A 24,686-nucleotide genomic window follows, 5' to 3' on the forward strand; every position below is an offset into this window, starting at 1 on the left:
TAAATTGTGGGCTTGGTGCCTGTGGCTCAAATGGCTAAGGCACCAGTCATATACACCTGAGCTGGCGGGTTGGAATCCAGCCCAGGCCCGCCAAACAACAATGATGGCTGCAACCAAAAAATAGCCAGGCATTGTGGTGGGTGCCTGTAGTCCCAGCTACTTGGGAGGTGGAGGCAGGTAAATTGCTTAAGCCCAAGAGTTGGAGGTTGCTGTGAGCTGTGATGCCACAGCACTCTACCCAGGGCAACAGCTTGAGGCTCTGTCTCAAAAAAAAAAAAAGAAAGAAAAAGAAAAGATAAATTGTGAATGGTTGCCCAATTACCTATAGAATTCCATTTACTGGAAAATATCATTCCATTGCAGAATAATTCACAAACTACTTGCAAGGAAACAGCCTTGGAATTTGAGAAGAAAAAAAAAGACAGATGTGGAACATACTGGAACCAGGTAACTAAGGTTTGACTGGAGCCCTAGCCTCTCTCCCAGAGAAAGCTCCCCACAGGCAGGCCAAACAAGGAGTTCTGGAGGCCAAGAACTCTTGGGCAGCTTAAAGCTCAAACCTACCCTGCCTCTGTACCCCGGAGATATTGTGCTAATAGGTCTGATGTTAACAAACTGTTCTGTATAGCGGCAGCTGCCTTACACTGGTTGGGGGCAAATGCAATTCCAAAGCATGATGGAGAATGAAGCATCACATTTCACATTTTAGCAGGAAGCTGATACCTAAGGAATGCAACCTGGCAGTGGCCCAGAAAGAAGATTTGACAATTGTGCAGGCTGTAGGGAAATGGCTTTTCTGCTTCAAGCCTTTTACTTTAAGAAAAGGTCCCTGGTGAACTCCAACAGGGAAGTTTGAGAATCCAGCAAGAAATCTGCTATTAGAACCAAGACTGTGCTCCACAGCACCTCCTCTAGAGTCAGTCCTTCACTGACAACAAAACACAGACTTCGCTGAAGTTACAGACAAATTGCCAGAAGGAAAATTTCCAGGCAGGAAGTTTTTGTTTTTGTTTTTGTGTTTTTGAGACAGAGTTTTACTATGTCGCCCTCGGTAGAGTGCTGTGGCGTCACAGCTCAGAGCAACCTCAAACTCTTGGGCTTAGGTCATTCTCTTGCCTCAGCCTTGCAAGTAGCTGGGACTACAGGCACCTGCCACAATGCCCAGCTTTTTTTTTGTTGTAGTTGTCATTGTTGTTTTTTAGCTGTCTTGGTCTGGGTTCGAACCTGCCAGCCCCGGTGTATGTGGCCAGCACCCTAACCACTGAGTTACAGGCACTGAGCCAAGGCAGGAAGTTTCATTAGGATTTTTTTGCTCATAAGTACTAGATTTGCAACTCGAATTACCTTAAGATTAGAAAAAGAAATCAGAGTTTCAGGAGGATTTGGGGTCACAAACTGCATCCAGCTGAACCCAGGGACTGAAGTTATGTCAGGAATCTGTCCCTCAGTTGTTGACTCTGATTTTCTGTACATTATTTCAGGTGAACTCTTGCTATATGGGGGCAAGAGAGGCACCAGCAGCTCAAGGCTTTCACCCCATCAGCTCAGCAACCTCAGAGGAAGGAAAGCATCTTTTTCCTGATAGTTCTAGTAAAACTACAAGAGTTGAGTCTCTTTGGACTGATCTGTGTTACTAGCCCATTCCTCAACCCTGGGAGCTGACTATGTCTGTGTCTTGAATCTATCTTTGGGGTTTATGGAGGGTTTGCTCCATGTAAACCACATGTATTGAAAATGTGGGAAAAGGCCAGGCATGGTGGTTTATACCTGTTATCCTAACACTCTGGGAGACAGAGGCAGGAGGATCCCTTGAGCTCAGCAGTTTGAGGTTGCTGAGGCCATGGCACTCTAACCTGGGCAGCAGAGTGAGACTCTATCTCAAAAAAAAAAAAAAATTATAGGAGAAATGGTTTCCTAAAGGCAAATTACGGTATTCTCACCATGAAATGTGCATGTGGTTGGGGAATATGGGGGGTACTGGATGCTTGGCCAGAGTAGTGGTGCTTTCTAGAAAGAACAGATGAGATCCAGCCATCTCCCAAAGTATTCTTCCTTTTAAATTTCTTACAGTTATTTCTTTTTAAGCTTACTTAAAGATGTTGTGATCCCATAGGTCTGAGGTAGAGCCCAGAAATTATATGTTTACAAAATTGCCCCAAGTGCTTTTGCTTGGCAGAGGAGTTTAGGAACCATTAATCTAGTGGACAATCTTACAGCTATCTGCTCCCTACTCAAAATCAAAAGTGAGTATATGTGGGGCTCTGGCTTATATAATGAGGACTGTCTTTCACTCAAAAGAGGTCAGCATAAAGAACTGTATTTGTATTTTGGAACCAGAGAAAGGCAAATGTAAATTAATGAACCTGCTTCAAAACCCATCCCCCTCCCACCTGCAATCCTGGACAAATAGGAGGTAAACAGAAACGTCTCTTATCTAAGATGCTGGAGCAATGAGCGGGCCTACCAGAGGTCTTCACATAAGGAGTCACTCATTAACCTTCAGCATGCATGGGGGTAGGAATCTCTGTCACTGTAGCAGGGAGTTGCTGAGGCTTGGTACTACTTTTGGAATGGTGCTTATTATCACAGCTTAAGGTAGGGCAAGGAAGGCCGTGCACAGGAGAGGACACAGTCCCAGGTAGAGGAACTGGGTCTCAGTTAAGAATCAACTCTAACTCCCTGTGCACAGGAATTTAGGACAAGCTGGAGATGGATTAGCTGCAGTGGTGGAAGGTGGAGGAGGATGGGCAGGATTAACCAAGTTGTCAAATCCCATTCTCTGTAACTGATCATAAGACACTGATTATTTTACTACTGTTTATTATTTTTAATATCTGTCACCTATGCCTGTTTTAGATTCTTTCAGAGCCAGAGCCTTACCTCATATCTTTTTCTATTCCCAGCACCCAGCCCAGTACCTTGTAGGCTACAGTTTCTTAAATAGTATCTGCCCACATGGATTTTATAATTTTGCAGAACACTTTTCTCAAAGCCCTTGAAAAATAGAACTGACTCTCCATGGAGCCTCTGGAGCTTTGGGGAGCTGGTAGGGTGTGGAATGAATAACCAGAAGTAGAAATAAGTAGAGTCAAGTAGAGTCAAGATGTGGGGCCACCATGGTGCCTGACACAAGTACTCAGAGGGGTGCAAAACTAAAGTTGGACCAGTGAAAAAGACCAGTGCTTGATATGCTGGTCTTTGTGACCTCATGAAGCAAATCAAACAACCCCCAGGAACAGTCTGAGTAGCAGTGGGTGTCACCATAGTGGCCAAGAAGAAAAAACAGATATAATTCTGGTTCTTACAAACCAAACAAAAAGAAATAATAGTACCATCCTGGCCCTTTCATGAAAAGTGTTCTAATAATAATAATAATAATATTAAACTCCTCCTAGTGGTATAGGTCAAGGAAACTTTTCCTGCTGTGTAAAAATAATGGTGACAATATAATTTGTAACAATTAACATTTTTTGAACACTAGGCACCATGCAGGTGTAATAAGCATTATTGAGGATTGCAAGATTGAGTAAAATCTTACAACATCTGTATGATGGTGGTCATGCTATAGACCTCAGAGGATTAAAAACTTGCACCCAAATCCTCCAGCTCATAAGTAGAGCAGCTGAATTTGAATCTAGACCCAAGTGATTCCAAAACTCCCATAGGAACCATGCACTATGTCTCTTTTAAGGTAAAAGAAGTTTTTTTTATGTTATTTGTGAACTGAGTCAGATTTCTTCTTGGGCCCTCCCTCTGATAATGAAGGAACCCTGGCCAGGGAGCCCCTTGTTCAGTTCCAAAGTAGGTCTGGACCCCAAGGTTCACCCTCTCTCGGAGGGTCGGGGTGTGGGGGGTAACTCCTGGAACTCTAGGGCTCCTGAATGATTCCTGTAAATCAAGATAAGAAAGGCTCTCATAGTGGTGGCTGAGTCTAGGGACCAAGCACCATGCAGAGGTTGTTGCCGGCAGATACAAGTAGGCCTTGGAGTGGAAAAAGGCTGGGTACAGCTCTAGGGAGCATCTGAGCTAGAGTTCTGGAAGGCTTTTCTGGGCTTGCACACCTCGCTGGGGCCAGGGCTGATGAGCATTGGAAACCTGCCTCAAGGCACAGGGGTGGGAAGGCAGGACACTTGAGTCCTGTGCCCAAGAGTAGAATCAAGACAGGGACAGAGTAAGGGACATGGAACTAGATGAAGACCCATTCACAGCGGCAGCTTCTGGCAGCAACCTGCCTGGTTGAGATGGAAACGCTGATTCCAGCTCCAGCCCCCAGACAAGCTAAGAATATCCCAGAAAAGCAACAGCTACCACCCCCGCCCTTCTTGATCTGCTCCTACATCTGTAGCGCTATGCTGGGTGCCAGTGAGGCCAGGGAGGAGACGGAGTGGGAAGAGGCAAAAAGGGGGTTTGGTGGAGGCAGAAGAAGGTGAACTGACAAATAAAGCTTTGGGAGAATGCTGGGAGGACTGGGCAGATGGAACAGTTCTCAAGGGCAGCAAAGGGAGGTAAAGGCATGAACCAGGGAGCTGGGAGAGAAGGCCAGGGACAAGGATGGGTGAAGACTGGCATCAGTAAACTAGAAGGGAAAAACGACTCCCCTCCCATCAAGGAAGGAAGCAGAGCTTATGGCAGAGAAAAGATCCCCCAGCTCACTCCTGTCCTCCCTGTCCCCTTCATCCTGGACACTCCAGCATCTCAGCACTGGTCCCTTCTCTCCCTGCCCCAGGGTATCACATTCCTCACCTGTGTTCCCAGCCCTATTGTCTGTCAAAAAAAAAAAAAAAAAACACCTATAGTGGGGCTCCTTAACGAAGTCCTTTAGCAAATAGCCTGCTAGAATGGAAAAGAAATGAAAACTCGGGGTCTACCTCCTGGCAGCTAGCAGCACCTCCCTTCTCTTTGCTCAGAGAGAGAGCAGGGGGTCCTCACTCTGCTATTACCTGGAGGGGGGTATTGCTTTCCTCAGCCTTCCCAGGGCCTTACTCTCCCACCTCACTTCTTCCTGGAGTAAGGGCCTCAGGAGAGGGAGGGTAGGCTGGGCTGGTGCATACCCTTCCTCTCTGTACAGCCTCAGGAGGTAAGACCCTGAGAGGGGGCGTTATTAGATGAGTGAGAGAGCTGGGGGCACAGCAGGATCTAGGCATTCACATGGGCCTTTATCTTGCTGTTTTAAGAACCTGTGCTATCATTAGCCTCTTTGTAAGGTCTCCCAGGAAACATGGGATGCAATGACTTTGGGTTCTGGACTTTCAGGCTTGATGTTTACTGGGGATATCCTGGACCTCAGCCACCTTGCCTTCCTCTCCTTTACCTCCCTACCTTTCTTTTTTTTTTTTTTAATGTGAGGGCACAAACAATACACAACAATATTTAAGTTTGTTAGGTAGAGTCCCTCTTGTAGTTGTGTCCTACACCCAAAAGGTGTGCTGAATATCCCTACATTGTGCCCATTAACTGGGAGCACCCCAAATTCCCCTCCTCCTCTCTCCCCCTCCCTCACTCACTCCCTCCCCAGCTTGAATCCAAATGAGTTTTTCTCCTATGCGGGTGTGAATTAGATCATCTACTGGCTTCATATTAGTATTGAGTACATTGGATATTTCCTTTTCCATTCTTGTGATACTTCACTGAGAAAGTGTTTTAACTCCATCCAGGTTAATACAAAAGACGTAAAGTCTCCATCTTTTTATGGCTGAATAGTATTCCATGGTATACATATACCACAGTTTATTAATCCACTCCTGAGTTGATGGGCATTTAAGTTGCTTCCACATCTTGGTGATTGTCAATTGAGCTGTAATAAACAATCTCGTGCAAATGTCTTTGTGATAAAATTATTTTTTTTTTCTTCCGAGTAAATGCCTAGTAGTGGGATTGCAGGGTTAAATAGAAGGTCTAGTTCAAGTTCTTTGAGGATTCTCCATACTTCTTTCCAAAGAGGCTGTATTAGTTTGCAGTCCCACCAACAGTGTAAAAGTGTTCCCCTCTCTCCACACCTACACCAGCATCTGCAACTTTGGGACTTTGTGATGTGGGCTGTTCTCACTGGGTTAGGTGATATCTCAGGATGTTTTTGTTTTTTGAGACAGAGTCTCACTATGTCACCCTCTGTAGAGTGCTGTGGCATCACAGCAACCTCAAACTCTTGGGCTTAAGCGATTCTCTTGCCTCAGCCTCCCAAGTGGCTGAGACTATAGGTGCCCACCACAATGTTGGCTATTTTTGTTGCAGTTGTCATTGTTGTTTAGCTGGCCCAGGTCGGGTTTGAACCTGCCAATTCCGGTGTATGAGGATGGCACTGTAACCACTGTGCTACAGGCGCCGAGCCCTCAGGGTGGTTTTGATTTGCATTTTTCTGATGATTAGGGTTGATGAGCATTTGTTCATGTTTGTTAGCCATTCATCTGTCTTCCTCAGAGAAGGTTCTGTGCATGTCTTTTGCCCTACCTCTCTATCTTTCAGAGGCCCATCTAAGGCTTGGAGGGATCTTAGATGGGAGATTTACAATGCTGAGTGCCTGGGCTCTCCTCTCTTTCATCTCCTGGGCTGAACTGCAAAAGTCCAGGCCTCACATGAATGCTATGCACACAAATACTGAGCCCATCAGATGGAAGAAGATTAGGGACAACCAGACAAGGCTGGAATTAGACAATGAAACAGATTCACTAGACAGATTTTATTTAGAATCAGAACTGTGGAATTAAAAGAGATTTTAAGAATCCCTCTCTTAGTCCAATTCCTAAAATATTATCTTATCCTTTTAATATTCATGTTTTGTCTGATAATAAAAGTTAAATACATAGAATCTTTGCATTTTAATATGAAGAAACAGAGGTCCAGAGAGCTGAAATGACTTCCCCAAGGTCATACCACTCACAAGCAGTAGACTAGGACTCTTGTCTCCTGCCTCCTAGACTATGGGCTCTCAAAAGAGAGTACAGAATAGTCAAAGGGATGAAGAGTGTGAGGAGCATTGCCTAAAGACATTCCCTGAAAGATGGGGCCCACCTGACCAGGTGGATGAGTGAGATGAAATTGGTATGATCATCATTAATAAGGCTACTGTCCTCCCTGGACTGAAACCTTGGTCTAGACCTGCAGTACTTGCCTTAAGAGCCTTCAGATAACCAATTTTCTGAACAGGCACTCCTCTAACCTACGAGAAACAGAGCTAGACAAGGACCTTGGCTTCAGGGGCTGTGCCATCTAAGGGAGTCTGATATACCCAGCACCGTTTCAGAGGAACATATAGCAAATGGACAGATAGAAGCAACATACAGATACTAATATGCATAATACTAATATGGATAAATGAGTCACAGAATATGAGGCTAAACATAACATAACCCAACCAGAAAAGTACACTTGCAGATACCACACAGCTCCTCCAGGGAGCTTTCTGGTTTCACTATATTTATCCCCCTTGGCCTTCACCCTATAGAAATATAACATCCTTCCCTCTCATCCTCTAATGCCTCCAGTTTATATATTATAGCAATGCTGTCACTCTTTGCAGGTCTATGATTAATTTATCATCTCATCCTTTAAAATTTCATTCAGAACACAGAACCCTTAGCCAATGGTTAGGCAGCAGCTGCTGCTAAGAAGTTGGAAAGACTGATGTCAAAAAGAGCATTAGGTCCCTTCCAATCAGTCTAAGAAAGATTCTTGGAGGTGGTGGGATTTCAAGAGCTTTACAGAAGGCAGGGTGATTGTCTAAAGGAGGGTTCTGGCCCAGTGGTAGAAGCTCAGAGATTCAGGAGGGATAACCAGTGCAGAAGGAAGGTGAGAGAGAGCGCACCAGAAAGTGTGTCTGAGGCAAGGGAGGGTGAAAAGTGAGGAGAGGATAGTGGGAACCTCTGAAGCATCTGGTTTGGGATCCCTGAAGCAAAGGAGGACATTCTTGGTTCTGATCAAGAGGATAATAGGTCAGAGCCTAGACCTAGATGGGGGGGGGGTTGTTCCACGCCACAGGTACTGCATAGAAGACCTTGTCCTAAAAGACCCCAGAAATAGGCCTTATGCCAGTGAGGAAGCTGGAAAGACCCATGTGCTGTTCAGACCTATGTGTCCACTGTTCCGCCAGCACAACCCAGTCACTTGGGGGCCTGTCCTTAAGCACTGGTGAACCTACTATTCCTTGTGTGTCAGATATAGGCTGATTCAGAAAGCTTTGTAGGATAAAGTGGAGCCAATTATAGGAACTAAAAAGAGAGAAGAGTTTTTGCAACTATGAAGAGAATGAGAGGTTGGGCAGATCAGCTTAGGCTGCAAGAAAATAAAGATCATATCCAAGGGAGCAGGAGGGAGGCTGTTGAGAAAGTGCACTTTGGGGCTGAGTCAGGGAGGAGGGACAAGTCTGCATCTCTATGTTGATAAAGAGGAGGGGAATCTAGACAGGCAGACTGCAGGCCTCCAGAAGGGTGTGAATGAACAGGAGTTGTGGGATGGCTGAGAAATGCTGGTGTGTCTGTGCCTCTGGTGGCTGGAACTGTAGGCCAAGGGGATTCTGGAATAGCCTGTCTAGAGTCTCTCTCTCTCTCTCTCTCTCTGTCTCTCTCTCTCTCTCTCTCTCTGTCTCTCTCTCTCTCTCTCTCTCTCTCTCTCACACACACACACACACACACACACACACACACACACACACACACACACACACACGCCCATACCGACCTTGAAGCAGGTATGGGGGGGGGGGTTGTCTGGAGCTCCGACCTGGAGCTATAGTAGTAGTCTGTGAAGAACATAGAGGTGACTCCAGGGGCAATTCTGAGGATTTTACTGTATTGTAGGCTGATTCTCTCAGCATCAAACCCACACCCACCTTCAAGGTCCACTTAAGAAACCGGAAGGCTCCTATGCTGGGGGAGCCACAGAGAGCGCTTCTGAGAAGGGTAGACATGGTCCTACAAGGCTGACAGAACAGGCCCAGAAGCATCCGGGCTTAAGAACTTGAGGAAAGGCTCAGAGTGTCCAAAACACAGAACAAAGGGCTTGTGGGTGCTGACAAGGGAACAGACAGATCCAGAGAGAAGTGGCCAGGACCCAGACTGGCAGCTTGCCCCCGGGAGTGGGGACACCGGGGACGTAATCTGTAAAAAACATTTAATAATGAATACCCACCTCAACGTGGACCCAGGGCTGGGCTAGAGGTTAGCCCAACGCTTTTGGCCTCCCTCTACACAGGAGGCCCATCCACTGTCGAGACAGGGGAGACCAACGAATCCAGTTTTTAGTGTTTCCATCTCCTACCCAAGTGAAATCAGTGTGTGTTGTGGGGACAACTAACCAGGATCTTCCCAGGTACCACAACCCAGGGCCTGCCCCACTCGCTCAGCTTCAGAGAATCAGGCTGGAAAACAGATCTCAGGGACATACCTGAGGATCTTAGTACTCCCTCTCTTTCCTCCTTCTCAAGCAAGGACCTCCAAGAAGGCCCGCTGTGATCTGCAAAACAGCTGCAGCCTGTTGTAGTAAGTGGCGTGGGGAGTTGGGGGAGGAGGGCACAAAGAGGAAACCGACCAGATTGAAGGAGCCAGTGCAGCGCGACCCAGCTGGGACCGGGTCATCCAGAGGATGACGCTCTGTACCCACACTGGCCCCTTACACATGCTCTAAGGTGGGAGGACAGAGGGCTGTTTCCATGGCTTCTCTGCTACCGCGACCCAGTGCATCCAAACAAGCTGATTCAGGCCCTAAGACCTGGAGGAAGGTAGGTGGGAGCAGCCACTCTACCTTCTTAGCTCTGACCCTAAGGGGACCCTCGGAACCAAGACCACCTCCTCCTCCTTTCCTCCTTTGGTTGAAGGGAAAGGACCTATGACCGAGGGTGGGTGGTAGGGCGGGACTTAAAATTGGCATGAGAGATTCTATTGGTCAGAGGAGCTGCCGGTCAGAACGGTAGCTCAGACAGGGATTGGCTGCGTGAGGCGGGGCGCGGCGCCGCGAAAGAAGGGGCCAAAGGGGTGGGGTTGACGCTGCAGCTGGCGCAGCTCAGACTCCTAGCAGCGTCCGCCGAGCAGCCAAGCAGCCCCTTTCCCAGTCATTCCGCGCGCCCGGCCCGGGGCTAGGCCCCCCACCGCCGGGTCCCCCGGGGCTGCAGCAGCAGCGGCGCCGCCCGCGGTTCCACCGGAGCCCGGGCGCCGGCCCCGCTCTGCAGGATGGGCACGGTGCTGTCTCTTTCCCCCGCCTCCTCGGCCAAGGGCCGGAGGCCCGGCGGGCTGCCCGAGGAGAAAAAGAAGGCGCCGCCTGCGGGGGACGAGGCTCTGGGGGGCTACGGGGCGCCGCCAGTGGGCAAGGGCGGCAAAGGCGAGAGTCGGCTCAAGCGGCCGTCCGTGCTGATCTCGGCGCTCACCTGGAAGCGCCTGGTGGCTGCGTCCGCCAAGAAGAAAAAAGGCAGCAAGAAGGTGACACCAAAGCCGGCATCTACGGGCCCCGACCCGCTGGTCCAACAACGCAACCGCGAGAATCTTCTCCGCAAGGGCCGGGACCCCCCGGACGGCGGCGGCGCCGCCAAGCCCCTGGCGGTGCCAGTGCCCACCGTGCCCGCGGCCGCCGCCACCTGCGAGCCGCCGTCGGGGGGCAGCGCGACCGCCCAGCCGCCAGGCTCTGGAGGGGGAAAGCCTCCGCCGCCGCCTCCCCCAGCCCCGCAAGCGGCACCGCCTGTGCCTGGCGGCTCGCCGCGACGGGTCATAGTGCAGGCGTCCACCGGCGAGTTGCTGCGCTGTCTGGGCGACTTCGTGTGCCGACGCTGCTACCGCCTCAAGGAGCTGAGCCCCGGCGAGTTGGTGGGCTGGTTCCGTGGCGTGGACCGCTCGCTGCTGCTGCAGGGCTGGCAAGACCAGGCCTTCATCACGCCCGCCAATCTGGTGTTCGTGTACCTGCTGTGTCGCGAGTCGCTGCGTGGGGATGAGCTGGCGTCGGCCGCCGAGCTGCAGGCCGCCTTCCTCACCTGCCTCTACCTCGCCTACTCCTACATGGGCAACGAGATCTCCTACCCGCTCAAGCCCTTCCTCGTAGAGCCCGACAAGGAGCGCTTCTGGCAGCGCTGCCTGCGCCTCATCCAGCGGCTCAGCCCACAGATGCTGAGGCTCAACGCCGACCCCCACTTCTTCACCCAGGTCTTTCAAGACCTCAAGAATGAGGGCGAGGCCGCCGCCAGCGCCGGGGGTCCACCGAGCGGGGGCGCCCCCGCCACCTCAGCCGCCAGGGACAGCTGCGCGGCCGGAGCCAAGCACTGGACTATGAACCTGGACCGCTAAAGGATACCCAGGGGCTGCTCTCGACTTCCGCCCCTTTCCCCGACACACACTCGGACGCCCCCGGGACCATCATGCCACCGCCGCTGTTACCACTGCTAGGCGCCACAGCCTGGCCGAGGAGGAGCCGCCTCTGCCCCGCAGGGGAAGGTGGAGGCTGGGACACCAGAGGCCGCGGCGTTTGGATTTTTGGATTTGCTGGGCGTAGAGTGGGGAGGGGGGATGAGAGCGGGAAGGACACCCCCAACTTCACCCTTTCCATCTGTCTGCACCCCACCTCTCCATTTCTGCCCGGGTTGTCCCCTTTTCTGCCTGTGCGCGTCTCTAAGTCCAGCTCCCCTTGGTTTTGTCCATTTCTTCGCCTCCTTTCTCTCTTCATCTTTCCTCTTGTCTGTATTTCATATCTCTCTCTCTGCTTTTCCTTACATTTTTGGTTCCCTGGGTGTGAGCGTTTCCATCTCCATCTTACCCCTGCCTGACTGTACCTTATTGCCCGGTTTCTCCTCTTGCACCTGTGTCCCTATCTCCTCCTCTTGTCTCTTTTCCCTTGCTCCTGTCATGTGTCGCCATCTCCCCTCCTGTCTGCCTTCCCCTTCTATTTGTGTCAGCCTGTATTTCTTTCCCTGAGTCCCCTTACCCCCTCCCCAAATCAAAGGGAACGTTAGTTTTAATGTGGATGGTCTGAGGTGCGACTAGACACTGCAGCCCCAGGCGCCCAGACAAGCGCCAGGATGGTCCCTCGCCCCACCCCCATCGCCTCTCCCCACCTTTTCCAACGTGTTGCATGCTGGGAGCTGGGGGGGTGGGAGGAGCTGCTGGCTTCATTCTGGAGGCTGAGGTTTGGAGGTATAATCAACCTGGGAGACCACCCCAGTAGCGGCGCCTCAGGAGACGGAGAGGAGAAAAATTCTTCTAACCCTGGAAGAGGGGCACCTCTCTTCCTTATTCTTAGGTTTTTTTTGTTTGCTCCCCTTTTAATTTATTTGGTTGTTTTCGGAGGGAGGGGGGAGGGGGGAGGCTGGGCCGGGAACTGTCCGAGGTGCTGAGCTAGGGCGGGGCCGGATCCTCCCGGGAGAGTACCAGGGACTGGGATGGGCCTGGGGCCGTGTCCAAGGTGCCAATGATGCGGGCCGACGGCGCGGGCCGCACTGTCTGTCTGTCCGTCTGTCCCGGAGAGAACTATAAAGCGCTGGAAGCGCCTGCAGATGGTTTTGCGCCGGCCTTTCTTTGGGCCCCGGGAGGGAGGGAGTGGGAGCGGGAGGGGAACGGCTATGAGCAGGGCAAGAGGGCAAGAAACGGGGTCTAGTGGGCGAGGATCGAGTCCCTGACAACTGCTATTCCTCCCCACCCCCACCATCGGCTTCCATGTCACAGAGAGTAAAGTGCAAAATGAGTTAGCCAAGAATTGAGGCCTAGCGATAAAGCCGAATCCATCTCCCCCTACCCCCGTCTTGTTTGACCTAGCTCTCCATTACTGCCCGAGCCACTTAGGGACTGAGTGATGAGCACAGGAGTTGTGCCCCTTCTATGATGTGACCCATCGAGGCAAACTAGCTAGTCATTATTGCTGCTTTTATCTTCCTCCCCAATCTCTCCCACCATATATTTGGTCAAGAGTCCAGTCAGGTCTATGTTCGCCACTCTCAAATGGGGCCCGACTGTCACACTTGGCTTCCCACAAATCTCCCACCACTGGGCTGCTTCCAGGCTGCTTCGGTCACACGCCCACAAAGGGCGTTCTAGGGAGGCTCATTCCCTGCTGGAGAATCAGACCCTAGCCCTCCATGGCCAAGGAAGTGCGGACCTAGGCAGCTGGGGAGACAGAGCCCATTCTCCAGGATTAAAAGAAGAGCAAACAAAATATGTTATTTGGCCTGAGATCCCTGTTCAGTCCCCACTGCCTCTTAACCACGTGGCTAAGGGCCCTGTTCACTGTTTCATTGGTCCAAGGAGGCCTGGCTTCAGCAAAGCGCTCTTCACTCCGACCCCCGTGGCCAGGGGGCCAGGAGGATCCTGAAAGAAACCGGGAGGGGTGGGCAAAGACAAGGCCCAGTTTCGCTGTCCGTGGTGCTGACGGGCGCGGTTAGGCGGTGACGGGTGGTTTGTAAGGAGGGTAGGAAGACTTTCGGACTCGGCCTCAACTAGCTCTTTCGCATAATCTATTCTGTCGACGAGTTACAGAAGTGTAGCCCGAGAACTCAAGGATATTGGCTTCCACTTGCCCTCTTAAGAGGACAGGACTCGACTCTCCTCTGGCTTCCTCCCAGAGCCCTTCAGCCTGGAGCCGGAAATCCCGAGTCCAGATTTGTGAATCGAGTTCCTGGCGGGGGAGGGGGCGAGCTGGCGGAAGGGAAGGCGGGAACAGACGCCCATTGGCTGGAATTTGGCGCAGTCAGCGCGGTGCCGTCATTTCTTTGGGTTTGGGAGGAGGGAAGAAGAATCGCTTGGGTCACCTCGCGGCTGTCGCCATAGTAACCAGACTGAGCAGGCGGGGCAGCCTCTCCACTTTCCCACCTCTCGCTGGGGGAAAAAAAATCCTGGTCTGCTTTATTTGGAACTAGTTAGGGAGACTAACTACTTGGTTGGAATTTCTGAGCTACAGAAGCGTAAAGACGGTGGAAAAGAGACCCCAAACATCCTGCCCTTGGGAGGTCTCTAGATACTGCCCCTAAATGCATTGATACAGCATCCTTCCTTTATGCACACACGTGCAGGCGCACACAAATATACTTCCAGGAACCCGTGGTCTGGCATTTGGAGACCTAGATTGAGAAAAAAGCTGCAGTTAAATCTCACTTTCCTTGCCATGCCCCAAAGTATGAGACACTGCCTTAATCCGATTAGGAGGGGAGGGACTGGGGAAGGATCAACGTGAACACACAGAAGAATTAGCCTCCTGGGTCAAACTTGATCAGAGTCCTGTTTTCTCAGGGAGAGGGGCAGTCGCAAAGAGAATGGCCAGAACAGTGTTCTGAGAAAGCGAGAGGGGAGGGGAGTAAGTGCAGAAACACATTAAGGCATCTTCTTTACTGCCCAGGAGCAATCATGGGAAAAGTGAGTGTAAACTGATGATGAAGTAGTAAAGAAGGCCCAGATTTTTAGAGAGAGCCCAGCAGGGGACAGGAGTGGACTGAGGAAAAAATGGAAATGGAGGAGACAGAAACTTCGCTGGAGCCATGACTCAGCACTTCCCTTCCGCAAAGTGCTAGAGTGATTCTCCAGCAAAGGCGGGGGGGGGGGGGGGGGGCTGTGCAGAGGGGAGCAGGAAAGCAAATGGATAGATAACAGGTGATCCATCCATTTGCACATACATGCTGATACATGCGTTGACACATCACCAAAGGCACACATTTTAACCTAGGTGCGGAAACAAATGCATTTATACTGATGGTGGTTTATCAGTCACAATATATACACATCTCCACTCCCTCCATTTCTTCCCCACTTCCTGGAGCAGAGGACATTCTGTCCTGTGAGCCATGGTTGCCTGTTCCTGGAATATCTTGGTACTTATTGGAAAAGGAAAAATACAAAAAAAAAAAAAAAAAACCAACAACAGCAGCACACAGTTAGGGGGTGGTTGTCATGGTAACTTCTTTCCCTGCCAAGCAGGGTGCCTGCAACCAGGGTATCTGGCAGTATCTAAGAGGACATGGCCTCTACCCACTAAGATCCTGCTTCAAGCACCCAGATGGGCATCTCTGGAAGATTTCTACAATGGAAGCTGCCAAAACAGTCCCCCTCCCCTGTCATGTCATTATGACTAAGGATAGCTGGAATCCAGGTACAAAGGCTTGACTTTCTTCATGTACTCCACTTTAAGTGGGATTCCTGACCTCTTTGTATATCACACACAACATTTACTATGAGTGGCCTCAAGAGAGCAAGATTAACACTTTTGAAAGATCTTTATTTATGACCATGCTTTTTCCTTTAAGCTTCTTGCCATATACCCTACAAAGAGGGTCTTCTATACCCAGATAGGGTAGGAGTGCAGATGAGGGGTAGAAAAATTGTTTAGTTCATTATAATGAAAGATTGAGTATAATATAGATAAACAGAAAGCCACAATCGTGCAAGTCTCTTTGACCTTAGTTTAATACATCAAATAAGGTTTTAGAGGCAGGTCTCTCTGTTACACTTGCAGACTGTCTGTCTGACTTCTTACCCTGACCCCTTTTCCCTCAACATTCAGGTTTCATAGCTTAGTTTCTGGTTTAAAATTGCCCTGATCCAGTTTGGGGCTTCATGGGTTTTTTTCTGTAGATTCTTCCCACTGTCTTTTTAGCATTAGCTTCTCTCAAATTCTCTTCCACTTAGAGATATTGCCCACAATAATTTGTCCCCCTACTTAGATTTTTCCTGCATTTCTTTATGCTCCTTAATTATTGTCTCCTGTGATTAATATTTAGCTTCCAGCCCATAAATCATAAAATTAGTCTTTCTGTGTGTATTTTTATATATGACAAACTAAAAGGAAGGAGTGATAACATTACAAATAGAAAAATATTCCAACATTTCTACATGCTACTCCTTTAAAAAAATAATTTACATATCATTCCAGAAAAACACTGAAGACCAGGAAAGCCCTAAGAAGAAGAGTAACAATAAAGATCTTGTCCTATCAGATATTAAAATGAATTATAAAGCTAAGGTAGCTAAAACATATGGCACTGATAGGAATAGACATATCAGTAGAGCAGAATAGATAATCCAAAGCTAAACTCTGGCATACACGGGAGTTTAATATGTGATAAAGGTACCGCTTCAAATTCACTGGGAAAAAATGTATTAGCAAATGGTTTTGATACAAATGGATGGTTAATTTATATGAAGAATAAGATCAATCCTGCCTCATTCTTTACCCCCAAATAAATTTCAAGTTGATCAAAGATTTAATTGTTTTAAAGTTATAAAAAATCCTTAGAAGAAAGAACAATTTGAAAGTATCCATTGACATTTTAAATGTATGTACCTTTCTACTGAGGAATTCCAACTTGTGTATTGATGGTAGAGAAATACTTGAATATTTTTACTAAGAGATATGACAAGGATTTTTAAAATTGTATTATTGGCTCAGCGCCTGTAGCTCAGTGCCTGCCAAACAGCAATGACAACTATAACCAAAAAATGGCCAAGTATTCTGGCCCAGCTACTTGAGAAGCTGAGGCAAGAGAATCGCTTAAGCCCAAGAGTTTGAGGTTGCTGTAAGCTATGATGCCACTGCACTCTACCCAGGGCAACAGCTGAGACTGTGTCTCAAAAATAAATAAATTAATTAAATAAAATAAAATTGTATTATTGTTTGGAAAGAGGAAAGTTGGAATCAATTTAAATATCCTCTGGTAGTTTAGGGGTTAAATAAACTTTGATACATATGAATTACTGATACTATAATATTTAGTTTAAGAAGAATGAGTGCATTGACATGAAAGATCTCCAAAACATGAAGCTAAATTAAAAGTTGCATAATGATACATATTATATAATATTTATGCAAAAGCAAAATGAACCAAAGTATAATTCTTCTGTGTGTGGGGGGGGGGGTTGTGGCTAGCAGAAACTTGAGAAAGAGATACATCACTCTTAACAAGTAACTTCTAGGGTGGTGCCTATGGCTCAGTGAGTAGGGCACCGGCCCCATATACTAAAGGTGGCGGGTTCAAACCCAGCCCCGCCGAATTGCCACAAAAAAATAGCCAGGCATTGTGGCGGGCACCTGTAGTCCTAGCTGCTTGGGAGGCTGAGGCAGGAGTATCGCGGAAGCCCAAGAGCTGGAGGTTGCTGTGAGCCCTGTGACGTCATGGCACTCTACTGAGGGTGGTAAAGTGAGACTCCGTCTCTACAAAAAAAAAAAGTAACTTCTAGGAAGGGACTGGAATAGATATTGTCTAAAGGACTTTCACTCCATCTTCAGAGTTTAACCTTTTCCAATAAAATATTTCTAATACAATTAGAAAACATTAGAAAAAAAGAAAACAGTAATTAATATATTACTGTAGTTAAATAGAATATACTTGAAGAAAATATGGGTTATTTATTATTACTGTTGTTGTTACATCTTGGGGTAGTTGTAGAATGTCTTTTTAGGAGTAGAAAGACCTTCATGGAAAAGATTGATTCATCTGACTCCATGTAAGCTTTTGAATGTCAGAGAAATAGGAAAGAAAAATGAAAAAAGTCATTACATGTCCCAATTTTCTTCTTAGCATGTGTCCCCACCTGATAATTATTTTGTTACTGATTTATTTTGCATTCTCTCAATAAAAACAAGATTGAAAGACCAGTGACAAAGAGAGAACATATTTGCAACACAATATACTTTTCAATAGAAAAAAAGCTAAAACTGCAAAGAGGGAATTCACAGAAAGAAATGTAAACAATTGATAAACACAAAGGTATTTTACTGTTGGTCAAATAAATTCAAGTCAAAACAGTAATGGGATATTGCATCTCTTGGTTGGTCTCGAACTCCTGAGCTCAGGGGATCCCCTTGCCTCAGCCTCCCAGAGTGCTAGGATTATAGGCATGAACTACTGTGACTGGCCTAACCTTCCCACTGTTAAAGAGAGTGTTGCAAGTATCAAGTGAAAGTGTCTACAGATGTGATCTATAAACTCTGAAGCACAGAATAAAAGCAAGGTAGTCCCAATTCAGGCCTTCAGGTGCGCACGCATAGAGGTGGCCATTGCACAAATGTGCTTGCAGAACATGTGTGTTAAAGGTGGAAGGGTTCGGGGTTGTGAAGATGACCATGAGACCCCCATTTTCCCCATTCGTCACCCCATCTCGCATTGTTCTAGGTCTCTCCATGCTGCAGAACAAAAATGGACAGGGCTGCCAGGAGCCTTCCTAGCAAGTTCCCGCTGTGTTGCTAAGCAACTTGGCCTTTTCCACAAAAGAAACCTAATGCTTGCCTTGCAGCCTTCTTTAGCTGCTTCCTCTTCCTCCAACCTAAAAGAAGGAAAGAAACTAAAGAAAAGAGTTTCTCTGATCCATGGAGGAAGAACTGGGGTAGGATTGGAGGATTAGACTGATGGGGAATGGTATGAGCTTGCAAGCAGGTGTTTGTTTCTAAATTAATCAATGCTGAGGCAGATGACAGTTATGGAGCGGCCCTCTGTGCCAGACACTTTAGGGACATGTTCTGCCCTTGCAGGAAACTAAAAAAGTAAGTATGATTGGCTCGGCACCCATAGGTTAGTGGTTAGGGCCCTGGCCACATACACCAAGGCTGGTGGGTTTGAACCCAGCCAGGGCCTGCTAAAAACAAAACAAAACAACAACAACAACAACAAAAAAAAATAGCGGGTGTTGTGACCGGTGCCTGTAGTCCCAGCTACTTGGGAGGCTGAGGCAAGAGAATCATTTAAGCCCAAGAGTTTGGGGTTGCTGTGAGCTGTGATGCTACAGCACTCTACCGAGGGCAATATAGTAAGACTCTGTCTCAAAAAAAAAAAAAAAAAGGTATAATCTCTATTTTACAATGAGGTCTCCGAGGCCTGGAGAAAGTAAGCAGCCCTCTTAGTCCCACAGGGAACAGGCCAAGATTGGGTTTGAAGCCACTTCCACCTGGGTTCCTTCTACTCCACCATACTGTTTGAGATAAGTGCAAGGGTCACAGTTGGCCACAAGACTTCTAAAATGCATTTCTCACTTTCTTACTGTCTGGAACCCATGGTAAGAGTTGGAATCGGTAAGTTCTGGGCTTGGGCTAGAGTTTGAGCATGTAGTCCTGCCACTTTCTAGGCCTCTCAGAATCAAAGAATCTGCTCATTTCTCTGTGAGTGAAGAACAAAGAAACAATGGGTGGGGAAAGGGTGCAAACTGGGCTAACAGGGTCTGAATTGCATTTCCACCACACACCAGCTCTCTGATCTCAAAAAAGTTATTTAGCATTTTGTGCCCCAGTTTTCTTCTATAGAATGGGAATAATAGTCAGTGCCCGTAGCACAGTGGTTACGGCGGCAGCCACATACACTGAGGGTGGTGGGTTTGAACCTCCCCCGGCCAGCTAAAACAACAATAACAACTGCAACAAAAAAAACAGCTGGGTGTTGTGATGGGCGCCTGTAGTCCCAGCTACTTGGGAGGCTGAAGCAAAAGAATCGCTTGAGCTCAGGAGTTTGAGGTTGCTGTGAGCTGTGGCACCACAGCACTCTACTGAGGGTGACATAATGATACTGTCTAAAAAAAAAAGAATGGGAATAATACTAGAACCAACAATTCTCTAGAGCCAGAGAATTGTAAGGCATAAATGAATATAAGCAATTTAAATAGCACCTGACACATGAATGTTCAGTGTTAGCCCTTATTATTATTACTTCTAGGAGGTTTTAGCATATTAATTTCTTTCCCATTCTTAGTGATTATGAGAACTCAGTGCCTCTGAAATCAGACTGAGTTCAAATCCTACACTGCCCTATCTCACTTTATAACTTTAGAAAAGCTGTTTAACACCTCTCTGGCTCAGTTTTTTCATCCATAAAATGGTAAAAATAATAACGTCTATTTCCCAGGACTGTTCTTAACATCAGATGCAATTTGAAACCAGGCACACTTGTAATCCCAGCTACTCTGGAGGGAGGACTGCTTGAGCCCAGGAGTTGGAGGCTGTAGTGAAATAAGATCATGCCACTGCACACCAGCCCGGGTGACAGAGCAAGACCCCCTCTCTAAAAAATAAAAATAAAAACAAACCAAATTTGGGTACGAGTTATGGTAATGTTAGTTGCTACAACAAGAAAATGTCTAGGGGCTCACACCTATAACCCTAGCACTTTGGGAGGCCAAGGCAGGCAGATTGCCTGAGCTCAGAGGTTTGAGACCAGGATGAGCAACAGCCAGACCCTGTCTCTAAAAATAACCAGGCATTGTGGTGGGAGCCCATAGTCCCAGCTACTGGGGAGGCTGAGACAAGAGAATCACTTGAACCCAAGAGTTGGCAGTTGCTGTGAGCTATGATGCCACAACACTCTACTGAGAGTGACAAGGGAGACTCTGTCTCAAAAAAAAAAAAAAGTCTCATCTCCAAATGTCAGGTAGAAGTTCATACAATAACTGTGGATAAAGTAAGCATTACTATATCAACATTTTAGAGAAGAATGGTGTAGACATAGTCCCAATGTCACATGGCTAGCACCTAGCTGAGATTTTACAATTGTAAATTTAATACATTCTCTTGTCACTCTCTAAAGAAATGGAGGAAGTTCTAAGTATAGGAGGCCAATCCATGTAATAGTGGTTGTGGATCCATAATCAGTCAAGAAGCTGGTTCTTGGTGAAGTTCCCGATGTGGGCCTGGGACAAATGGGAAAGTAAGCATGGGTAGTCAAGTTCTTTCCCAGGCCACATTGAGGGCAACCGTTTGGGATTAGAGTGGGAGAGGAGGCAGGCAGGGTTTGTGTTTGTGTTTTGGGTTGTGTTTGTCTCGCAATAGAAAGCCCTGATACATGTACCAAGATATTTATATAATCATTTAATCTTTATAGCAACCTTATGAGATAGATTCCATTATTATCATATCCATTTTACACATGAGATAATTGAAGCACGAAGAAGTAACTTGCTTGAGGTCACTCAGCTTGTAAATGACAAAGCCAGCACTCAAACCCAGGAAGTCCAGCCCAGAGCCCCTACAAGAGTAATGGCCAAACTATGTTGCATTTTGTTTATAAAGAATGGTATTTAGGGGGAAAGGACACAGTAAATAAGACCTAATGAGAGAGACTTTTCAGACATAGAAAAAATAAGACATTGAGCCACTTGCCTCTAGATGTGAGATATACCATTCCAGGACAGAGGAGAGTCACAGAGATAGTCTTCTGACCAAATCAAAGTAGGAAATACCACTCAAGTAAATATATGGTCATAGTTTCACCATGACACAGAGGATCACAGTCAGGAAGGAGAAGGCATGCAAAAGGCATTGGGCAAAAAAACAGTCTCTGTTCCTTGTCAGGAACAAATGTATTACTTCCTTAGCAGTTGGGGAACCAACAACAGACACTCATAAAATAAGCTGTCAAATTGTCCTTTATAACCAATTATTGGCAGTAAACAATTTCAACTGGGGAAGAAATAGATCAAGTTTATAAGAAGAAGAGGCTATCCAGGAAGGCCCAGCAAGAGGGGTCTGGTGGGATGGGGAGTCACAGGTTGAGAGAACCTCCTCACCTCAGTTTCCTCACTGAAACTAGAAGTAATCATCCCCAGCTGGCAAGATTGTGGCCGGCTCAAAGGAAACACCACCTGTAGAGCATTAGCATAAGGCACAGCCTGGCACAGAGGCAGGTTCAATGAATGGTAAAGCATATTTTTATCATCAGCAGATCCACTTAATATGGACTATAAATAGTTCAAGGAACAAGTTAAATTCATTTTGGCACATTTTGAAGACATGTTGAGGGAAAGGTGAAAGCCAAAAGAGCAGAAGACTCTGGAAAAAGTACATCACAGCAGCCTATTGCAATACCCGTCTATGGTCGTGTGAGCTAGCATATAAGAAAGTGCTCTGTGAGCATCAGGGCCCTAGGTGGCATCATTTCTCTGTGACTGTGTGGGTCTCAGGCAGTGTGGACACAGATGTCCTCGAGTCTATCTGTAAGTGATGGCAGGTGGAGCTTAGTCACACATTACTGGAGGATAAACACGGATCTGTGTAATTCAGAGTGAGAGTGATCCTAAAAACAGGTGATCAGGGGCCACTAAGGACTGTGGAGAACAGTCACTCAGAGCAGTGAGGAAAGGCCTGTCAGAGGAAACAGAAGACACAGCATCTAGAATAAGCCTTAAGATTTTTGCCAAGTCATTTAACATCTTGAGCCTTGGTTTATTTATCCTCCAAGCAGATAAAACAATCTCTGCCCTGTCTTCCTCCCTAATCTTGGAGGGGATCAATAAAACAATGGAAGTGAAAGCATTTTTTAAACTCTGCAGTGCAAGCACATGGGAGGAGGGCAGGGAATGAGCCATATTCTCACCAGTGACTTGAATGGGGGATTGAGAGAAGGCCCAGGGAGTGCAAGAGGGGTTGGACCTGGATTAGGAGAGGGAATGCAAGGGTGGAATTAATACCTCAGAGAGCCAAGTACCAAGGGGTTTAACATCAATGAAGACAAGCCTGGATCAGCAGAAAGCTGAGTATGGTAACAGTGTGGCTTCTTTAGGCCTTGGGTGGAGAAGAGTCCTCCCAGGACCACAGTAACCCAGGGCTTGGAGACATCACAAAGGCAGGGGGGCCACTGGAGCTAAGACAGCCTGGAGAAGAGGGCATCCATCCATAGGATTCCGAGTCTGGATTTGACCTTACTGATCATCTTGAACAAACTTTTTCTAGCTCTTCCTTTTATGGCACAGAGAGAACCTAGGTAACCCCAGAGTGTCCACCAGAGCAGAGTCTGCAAATCCCTGGGTCAGCCTCATTATTTTACAGATGAGAATGGAATCCCAGAAAAGATGTGTGATTATCTGAAGGTCACATAGCAAGTTGTTGCCAAGCTGCAACTGGAACTCAGCTTTTCTGGTTCCCAGCCCTATATCTTAGCTTTCTTGTCTGTCTGGACAAGAAAGAACAGAGGGGCAGGGTGAGCTTTCAGGGTGTGATTTCATAGGTAAGAAGACCCTTTAATCTACCAACATCTCCCCCAGCTGCCCAGCAGTGACTGAAATCCCTCCTTTATTGAATCACTGATGTCTCAAGGTTAGAGAAGCTGCCTGGTCCACCTCCCTGCTCTACTTCTCATGCAAGGGTCTGTTGAACACTGGTGACAGGGAACTCGCCTGACACATTCCATAGCAGAGACTCTTCAGTAGATCAGGTGACTTTTGTCTTACTGGAGCCTCCAACCACGTGTCCCAGTCCTACCCTTAGTCACATGTATCCAGGTCCTTTCCCTCAGGACAGTTCTTTGAATAAATGAGGATGGCTCCCATACCCCTTTCCCTAGTTGATTTTCCAGACTACATATAGCATTGTTATTGGTTTTCCAATGTTCTTCCTCTTTATTTGCTGGTCTACTGTGCTATGTGCCCTCTGGTTTTCTGAAAATATTACCTAACACTGTGCACAGTATTGCTGGGAGCAAAACTATTAAAACAAGTGGGTCACTTCCTTTATCTCAAGTGCCATAACTCCACTAAGATCACAGCGATTTTTCTGCGTTTCCTGATATGGCCTCCCATTTAATGTTGCATTGACTGAGACATCACTAATTTACACACAGGCTCTACTAAGCCTCGCCCTTGTCAAGGCTCCTGTTGTTTCATTGAAAGATCCAAGAGCAGGGCCTCACATTCCTTACTAAAAATTTTTACTATGTTACATTCACCCACAATTCTTAGAAGCCCAGATCTTTGTGGATCCTGGCTCTGTCGCCCCACCACATCTCTTCTTCCTCTCAGCTTCCTGCCCTTTGCCAGCAAAGCTATATAAATAGGCTCTCTGCCTCGCCATGGACATCACGGAGGCTTTTACCAGGCCAGACTCCCGCCCTGGCACACCAACTTGATGAATATATGAGCTCACTCCCACCTCCTGAGGCCTATGGTGCACAATGGCATGGAACATGCTCATGCTCTGACAATAGATGGCTAAAGTAGGGTGTCATTAAATGTTCAAAGGCACAGAGAAGACGGAGGAGATTATGACAAAGAGCTATCAATAGTGCCCTCTGTGTATTGGAACTACCAGGGATTTCTCTTTACCTTCTTTACCTTCTTCATCAAACCAATATTTAATGGAGGCCTTATGTGTGTTTTCCAGAGTCCTACACTGAGTGTGTGTTATTTGGAAAACCAGAAAAAATAAAGTGACAAATAAAATGAAAGTAAATAAATACTCTTTGCCTAGGTGGGCCTGGATACAGCCTTCCATTTGTATTTTGCCTTACTGCCCATAGGGCACAGGGAAATCTCCTCAGCTGCTGTGTGAGAGCCCAGGGCATTCTCCCACCTCCTGTGAGGAACCTTTGGTCCAGGAAGAGATGCGCTCCTGGGACGGGGCGGGGGGGGGGTGGAACGGAGGCTGGAGCTTGCCTTGAAGTCTCAGCTATTATTTTAGGCACCTTCACTAGCTTTGTTTTCCTCCAAGGAAACATGTAAGGCAGTTTTCCTGCCAAAGGGAAGGCACGTAAGGCACTTTTCCTGCCAAAAGGGTTTGGAAAAGGCAGTAAGACAACATAGGAGCTGTGGCCCTTGTAGGCACAGTATTCAGTAGCGCCTCTGGGCTGGAGAATGATCCGTTCGACGCATTTTCCAGACTTCCCGAGGCCGGACCTAGGATTCAGGGCCAGAGTTTCTCTTTTCACCCTCTTCTCTGAAGGCCAAAGGAGACTTGGACGCGACTAGTCCTCCCATGCTCAATATGGTGAAGCACCTGAGTTTCCAACACAGCGACGCACAAACGCTTCCGTAGCTTAAGTGCAAAAC

At 47.5% G+C, this 24,686-nt stretch overlaps 1 protein-coding gene across 1 annotated transcript; it reads left to right on the plus strand.

Annotated features, from left to right (window-relative positions):
- The first annotated feature begins 9,978 nt into the window (after window positions 1-9,978).
- On the plus strand, window positions 9,979-12,468 carry CDK5R2 (cyclin dependent kinase 5 regulatory subunit 2). Its single transcript, XM_053597385.1, has one exon. The coding sequence runs from the start codon at window positions 10,161-10,163 to the stop codon at window positions 11,259-11,261; it is 1,101 nt and encodes a 366-aa protein (XP_053453360.1). The 5' UTR covers window positions 9,979-10,160; the 3' UTR covers window positions 11,262-12,468.
- The last annotated feature ends 12,218 nt before the right edge of the window (window positions 12,469-24,686 follow it).

Source organism: Nycticebus coucang, chromosome 7 (assembly GCF_027406575.1).
Source record: "Nycticebus coucang isolate mNycCou1 chromosome 7, mNycCou1.pri, whole genome shotgun sequence".
Taxonomy (NCBI): Eukaryota; Metazoa; Chordata; class Mammalia; order Primates; family Lorisidae; genus Nycticebus; species Nycticebus coucang.

Coding starts and splice junctions, on each gene's coding strand:
- CDK5R2 (XM_053597385.1), top strand. CDS start 10,161: ATGGGCACGGTGCTGTCTCTTTCCCCCGCCTCCTCGGCCAAGGGCCGG.